Here is a 6,960-nt window from a genome sequence, read left to right on the forward strand (position 1 = left end):
AAATGGACCTCATAGAAATTTAGGTTGTCATGCTTGTTTGACGACATTCTTGTTTGACAATATTGGACAAGGTTGAAAGAATATATATATTTTTTTAATTAAGAACATTAAAGAGTAGCACAAAAAAATCAAGGCATATTAAAAAAAATATGTGTTTCAATTTAAGTTTTATATGCTTCGATGTGATCTCACGAGCCTTTTATTTTGAAATGCGCGCTCGCTCCCGCTGCTGTCATAGAGCTCCAGTGCAGCGATCAGAGAAGAAGAAGAAGAAGAAGAAGAAGAAGAAGAAGAAGAAGAAGAAGAAGAAGAAGCTGAGGCTGAAGCTCGTCTCGACGGAACTAAAATATCACGGTACATACATTCCTTTATGATCTTTTCACCCTCCAGAGAAATTGAGAACAGCTGCCACACATTAAATAAAGCGCTGCTTTCATTTGACAGTTGAAATGATTAATTATTCATGTTTACCATCAGGCAGCTGGAGAATATTTTAGGATGTTTTGGGGTGATTCCAATGCACAAGTCACCTACATAAAGGTTTAGACATAGAATTGAGTATTTTTGATAACCACAAACCATATAAACTTAACAAATCTGGCATATTTTCTTAGTTTGTCCAGCTGGAAATGCAACCTGTCCTCTCCCTGCCACTACATCACATGTATAATATATTCGTCTATCTCAAATAGTATCCGTCAAATGTATGTTTTGTTAATTACAGGCATAATAATCTGTTGTTCTTCGTTTGTTTATTTCCTTTAGGTTTTCTAAGTTCTGAGAACTAGCATTGTTTGTTTACAAACATTTTCCATGTAATGTGTTGTGTATTGTTTTGCCTGCGTGATAATATTGAAATACACTATTACATATACACTATATATGTTTTATTTATTACTTTTATGTCAAATGTCTGATAGTTAACTTGGAAAAAGAACATTTCATACAATAATCGGTCTCCATCAGACAATTCATTTGTGTGTTTTTTTTTTTCCAATACACCTCTAATAATTAATGGAAGCTTGTTTTTGCTATGGGATAAAACATTTATGTAATTGCAACTTTTTTATCAATTACAATTGTGAGATATAAACTCTGAATTGTAAGAAAGTAAGTCAGAATTCTAAGTTAATTGCACATTTTTGTTTTATTTATTTATGCAATTGTCATTTGAAAAATTGCAGTTGCCTTTTTTTTATTTTTTCATCCCATGGTGGAAATAAGTTTCCATCAATATTAATACTGAAGGGGTTCAGAAGTTAGTTCGAATATGGTGTACTTAGAAATTGATGTTTAAGTAAATAAGGTTTAGACTGTGTACTAAACCCTATGACTGCCAATTCAGCATCTAGACCAAATAATTACTGCTGACAGACTAAAAGAGAGCATATAATGAGAGTGTGACCTTGAATGTGACACTTTTGTTGATGAATTTCCCTCTGTACTTCTCTTTATCAGGTCACTGCGATACTGTCAGCGCTCTGTCATAGCTGTTATGGATGCCACCTGCTGGTTCTGCTGATCTGCTGCTCTTCTCAAAGTCCGGCTGGCCATGAGCCCAACCAGTTCCCATCTGCAGTATGAGCCTCCGAACCATAGGGGGCGCTGTGCTCAGCTCCCTGGGCCCTAGTCTGGCAGCTCAGGCTGGAGGAGCCTGGAGCTCCATCTCTTTCAGACCCATACCCTCCTTGCTTCAGACCATGGTACCTGCTGGTTACACCGCACTACAGGAGGAACGGCTGGCCATGGTGGACCTTGGCATGCCTAAGCCTGATTCCCTCAAGAATGGGTTCCAATGCGAGCCCCGCCGCCACTCAGACCGCAGCAGCAGAACATCCATCAGCCTGTCTGATGCCGGAGACGGACACTATGTGGAGACTGAGCCTATGCTGCCTGATGGCAGGCTTTCAGGAGAAGAGGCAGATGAGGAAGAGGAGAGCGAGGAGGAAGGGCAGCAGCAGGCAACTAGAAATATGCCCAAGGAGTCGCCCCTTGCCATGGCATTGCAGATACTGGTGCCCTTCCTGCTAGCTGGGTTCGGGACGGTTTCGGCTGGAGTGGTACTGGATATAGTACAGGTGAGATTTTCGAAACCTTACAGGGAGCATTTTCTCATCTTTACGTTGTTCCAAACCTGTTGGACTTTCTTTCTTTTGCAGAACTCAAAAGAAGATATTTTGGTCCATATAATGAAAGTCAATGGGGTCCAAAATCACACTGGACCACAGTGACTTTCATTTTATAAACAAAAACACTGAAGTAATTTTCAATATATCATATTTCGTGTTTCATAAAAGGGATGGACTGACCCTTTAAGTATTAAACTTTGACGTGATTGGACTTAAAATTTTAGCCTGGCAGATAATAAAACTGGATTAAAAAAAACCTTTCAACCTTTTTGACTTCAGTATTTGAGGATAACATTTGAAGGCTCTCCTATCTAAACTGATATGTACCTCTGGTACTTCTGTTGTCATAAAAATAAATAAATAAAAAATTCAATGTCAGTTTAATGTTGATCTTTTATTTTTTATTTTTGTAATTATTTTTAATAAAAAAATCTATTGATCTATTTATTTATTTGTCCATTATAAGTAAGATTGTTAAAATATTATGTTAACAATTTAAATAATTTAAGATTTTTTGGGGTCCCACTGGAAGTTTGTTGAGGCCTCCTAATGGGTCCCGGTCCACTGGTTGAGAACCACCCCATAGACCTAATGGAAATCTCTCTTCTCTTTTTTTCAGCATTGGGAAGCATTTAAAAACATTACGGAGATCTTCATCCTGGTTCCAGCTCTTTTGGGTTTGAAAGGAAACCTAGAGATGACCCTCGCTTCCAGACTTTCCACAGCGGTTAGTATCCTAACTAACTAACAGCTCTTTGCACATAATTGCATCTTGCTTTAGTTTACATTGGGCGTGCCTGTAATTTGATTAGAAGTGACTTTCAGCTCTTATTAGAAGTGCTCCTTTGACGCTAAAGTGCTTCATGATGAGATCTTGGCCCGCTTTGGGCATGCTCTCACCTGTCAGGACCTGACGATTCATGCTAGTGCCCATCTTCACAGACTAGGGCTGGTAGTAAAAAGCATATGTCAGTGATAGAATGACTAGCTAGTCTGTTATTATGGTTATGACTCCATAGGTATTTCCAACCCCCATATGTCTGAGTAAGAAACACACACATAGGTTTTCAAGACATGTAATCAGTATCTTAATAATTGTGCACATTAATGTGCACATTATTTTTATTTTAAAGAATGAAAAAGAATGTATTATAATAATATAATGTATTATAATCTTTTATCAAAGTGTAATAACTTCTTCCACTTCAGAAACATATTTTCTGCTGATGTAACCAGTAATATCATAACAGCTCGTCAACCACAGTGACAGAACATTTTGTCAGCCATATATACACTCCTCATTACACACACACACACACACACACACAGGTTTGTTTTTGTGAAAAGTGGGGACATTCCATAGGCGTAATGGTTTTTATACTGTACAGACCGTATATTCTATTGCCCTACACCAACCCTACCCCTAAACCTACCCCTCACAGGAAACTTTGTGCTATTTCAGATTTTCAATACACTCCATTCTGTGTGATTTATAAGCGTTTTGAAAAGTGGAGACATGGGGTAATGTCCTGAAAAGTCACCTTCTCCTTGTAATACCTATGTCATACCTTTGTCATTATACAAATGTATGTCCTCATTTGTCACAAAAACACACACACACACACACACACATATATATATATAATATATGCACTTTCATTACCATTTTTGTGCCAATGTCATATACTGTAGATAGTACTATGTATATGTGTGTCAATAATAAAAAGAATAAATAGCACTTTCATTACCATTTTTGTGCCAATGTCTTATATACTGTAGATAGTACTATGTATATGTGTGTCAATAATAAAAAGAATAAATACATAAAAAGTTAAAATTATAAATATAATATACATTTATAAATATAATTTAAGTACAGACTGTGTGTGAGAATTATATATATATTAAATTAATTATGGCACAATTTTTGCGGCAACATTAATTTTTGGGGGCATTTGTCACTTTCAGTGGGATTTTTGCAATAAGCAACATCAGCACCTTAATTCTGACCCTTGTGAAAATGTCTTCCAAATGCTGTTTCATGTTGACTTTAAAAACTTATTGTGCATTTACATTTTCTGTAGTTTACTCAGACTCGGGTGTGTAGTTTACATAAGCTAGTTTAGTAACAGATTCTCTCCTACTCTCCTCTCCTGCCCTTTCCTCTGGGCGCTGGAGTCTCTGCTGACAGAGTGATTTCATTTTTTTGGTAGCTAGTGTTTTTTTTTCTTCAGTCTGGGACTTTAGAGCTCAGAGGGGTTTCAGCTCATGCCGTTTAACGTCTAGTGTTCTCATGGCAAATCTGCCGTCCCCCCTCGAGGTGAATGAATAAACAAACCCTGGCGATGTGGGCCGAGCAGAGGAGAGGGGCGAAAGTACAGGCCTTCTGTTCACCCTCATGCAGCTGGGGGAAAAAAAGAAAAACACACACTGAGTTTATTGCCCTCAGACGGCTCTCTCCTACACGCTGCTCTTTCACATTTACATTTGTTTCCTGTATTTTCCTATGCACACACACTTGTGTGCACACACACTGGCTCATCAGTTGTGGAATCAGCCATCATGTTGCTCTGTGGGCAGAGATTCATTCCAAACCCGAAATATGATCTTTTCCTCAGATGGTGGTGGTTTTCTTTTCAATGTAAAATATCCAATGCAAAAACCCAACACTTGGATGTAATTTGGTCACATACTATTTTTTTTTTCCTTTTTGATGGTTTTCTTGTTTTAGCTTTTAGGTCAAAAATCAAAAGATTAAAAGAACACATTATATTTTTAATAATATTTTAAGCCTCTTTTTAGGGCCATTTATATTTTCTGTATTGTTATGCTCTTTTCTTCTCTTTTTTTATTAATATAAATTAATGTAATTACATTAAATTCAGTACATCTAATATTACAATGATGTATAAATATGTTACAATTTAGTTAGTTTATTAATGGTCCTAAATAAAGTTACTTTTATTTTGGGGTGAACATGTTTGAAATATTTATCATTTATCAATGCTTTGTCAACTTTTTACCTTTGCTTTTCCTAAACATATGTCACATTTTAGTGACCACATTACAGGTGACTGAATGCAATAGTGACCTGTTCATCAATGTTGTTGTCTTTAGGTGAATGTGGGGAAAATGGACTCACCCATAGAAAAGTGGAATCTTATTATTGGGAATTTGGCGCTGAAACAGGTAAGGACACTCGCACTGTTATTTTGCATCAGGGTTTTTACCTGGAAAAGGAACAGAGACTTTATCAAGATGACGGGTTTCCATATTTGCATGGACGCTAATAAAACAAAGACAAAGTGAAGTGTCTATATAAAGTGTATAAATAAGAAGTAATTAACGCCTGGATTTAGCATACCCAAATGTAAATGTTTACGCTACACACATACAATGGAGGAAATGGAAAAAATGGTGTCATTGTATAGACAAACCCCTTGAAATACAAAATCAGATTGTAATTCTTCACAAATAACATTATATATGTTTCAAATATTACAATAAAGACAAAATAAAAAAATAATATTATTTAATATAATCTATAAATAGAATATTTAAATATTTATTTATATATAACATATTTTTATATAATATTTGTCATATTTGTTTGTTTATTTTATCTTTAAAATAATAGAAAATAAACATATAAGAAAATAATAACAAATTTAATTAAATTAAAAAAAAATTCTGTTCATATAGTTAATAAAATATACATATTTAAATAAATGAAACCTATTGTTACCTCTGCCTGTCTCTCTTTCTCAGGTGCAGGCCACAGTAATAGGGTTCCTGGCAGCAGTAGCGGCAGTTGTACTGGGTTGGATTCCTGAGGGAAAGTTCCAGATCAGTCACGCCGTGTTGCTGTGTTCCAGTAGTGTTGCTACAGCCTTCATAGCATCTCTGCTGCAGGGTCTGTACTACAGATTAACCTCTAATGCTCTTATATGTAGCTACTAAAGCGGCTCTTTTCACAACAAATAATGGCCACCTTGTTATATCGCAATCCGATATTAGTCATGTTTGTTATTAGTAACATTTCGCATTATGAATGTCCAGTTCCGAGTGAGTAGGGTAAACACTGTCTCATGCGTGTCCTCTCTCAGGTTTTATAATGGTGGGAGTGATTGTGGGCTCTAAGAAGACAGGCATCAACCCTGATAATGTAGCTACGCCCATCGCTGCCAGTTTTGGTGACCTCATCACACTGGCCATCCTGGCATGGATCAGCCAGGGCCTCTACAACTGCCTAGGTGAGAAAGATGTGTGTGGGTGAAAAGGGCTCTGTTCTAAACCCTAGTGAGCTGCCTACCTAGATAGCATTTTTAGGCATCATAGGCACATTCGATTTAAATGTACCTAAAAAGAACATATGGACAATGTTTCACAACCTCAAATGAGTCACGTTCGCCAGCTATGTAGAGAGCAGACAGCGAGGCAGCTCACTAGGAATTGTAACAGAGCCAGAAAGAGATGTATTTTTTTGCCCCGAATAGATAGTAGGTCAGTTTGGTACTGTAGATTCTCTCAGATCAGACATGCTTTCAGTTTTCTACCACAAGAGGGCGCAAGAATCCATCACTTTGGACTCCAGCCTTGCGTGAATATATATATATATATATATATATATATATATATATATATATATATATATATATATATATAATTTTTATATTTTGAGATTTTGAGATTATTTTTATATTATGTATCATTAAATGGTAATATTACAATAATAGAAATTGAATTACTTTCTTGTCCATTCCTGTCAGGACTTATATATCATTATATATATATATATAGAGAGAGAGAGAGAGAGAGAGAGAGAGAGAGA

At 36.1% G+C, this 6,960-nt stretch overlaps 1 protein-coding gene across 1 annotated transcript in view; it reads left to right on the forward strand.

Moving 5' to 3' along the window:
* The first annotated feature begins 276 nt into the window (after positions 1-276).
* slc41a2b (solute carrier family 41 member 2b) overlaps positions 277-6,960 on the forward strand; it is a 23,116-nt gene continuing 16,432 nt past the window's right edge. The window contains exons 1-6 of the mRNA XM_016266255.1: positions 277-354; positions 1,459-2,078; positions 2,749-2,856; positions 5,247-5,318; positions 5,898-6,042; positions 6,236-6,382. Of these exons, the coding sequence (XP_016121741.1) occupies positions 1,581-2,078; positions 2,749-2,856; positions 5,247-5,318; positions 5,898-6,042; positions 6,236-6,382 (970 nt within the window). The 5' untranslated portion in view covers positions 277-354; positions 1,459-1,580. The remainder of the gene's footprint in view (positions 355-1,458; positions 2,079-2,748; positions 2,857-5,246; positions 5,319-5,897; positions 6,043-6,235; positions 6,383-6,960) is intronic.

The sequence above is a fragment of the Sinocyclocheilus grahami genome, unplaced genomic scaffold (genome assembly GCF_001515645.1).
Source record: "Sinocyclocheilus grahami isolate Dianchi unplaced genomic scaffold, SAMN03320097.WGS_v1.1 scaffold33.1, whole genome shotgun sequence".
Taxonomy (NCBI): domain Eukaryota; kingdom Metazoa; phylum Chordata; class Actinopteri; order Cypriniformes; family Cyprinidae; genus Sinocyclocheilus; species Sinocyclocheilus grahami.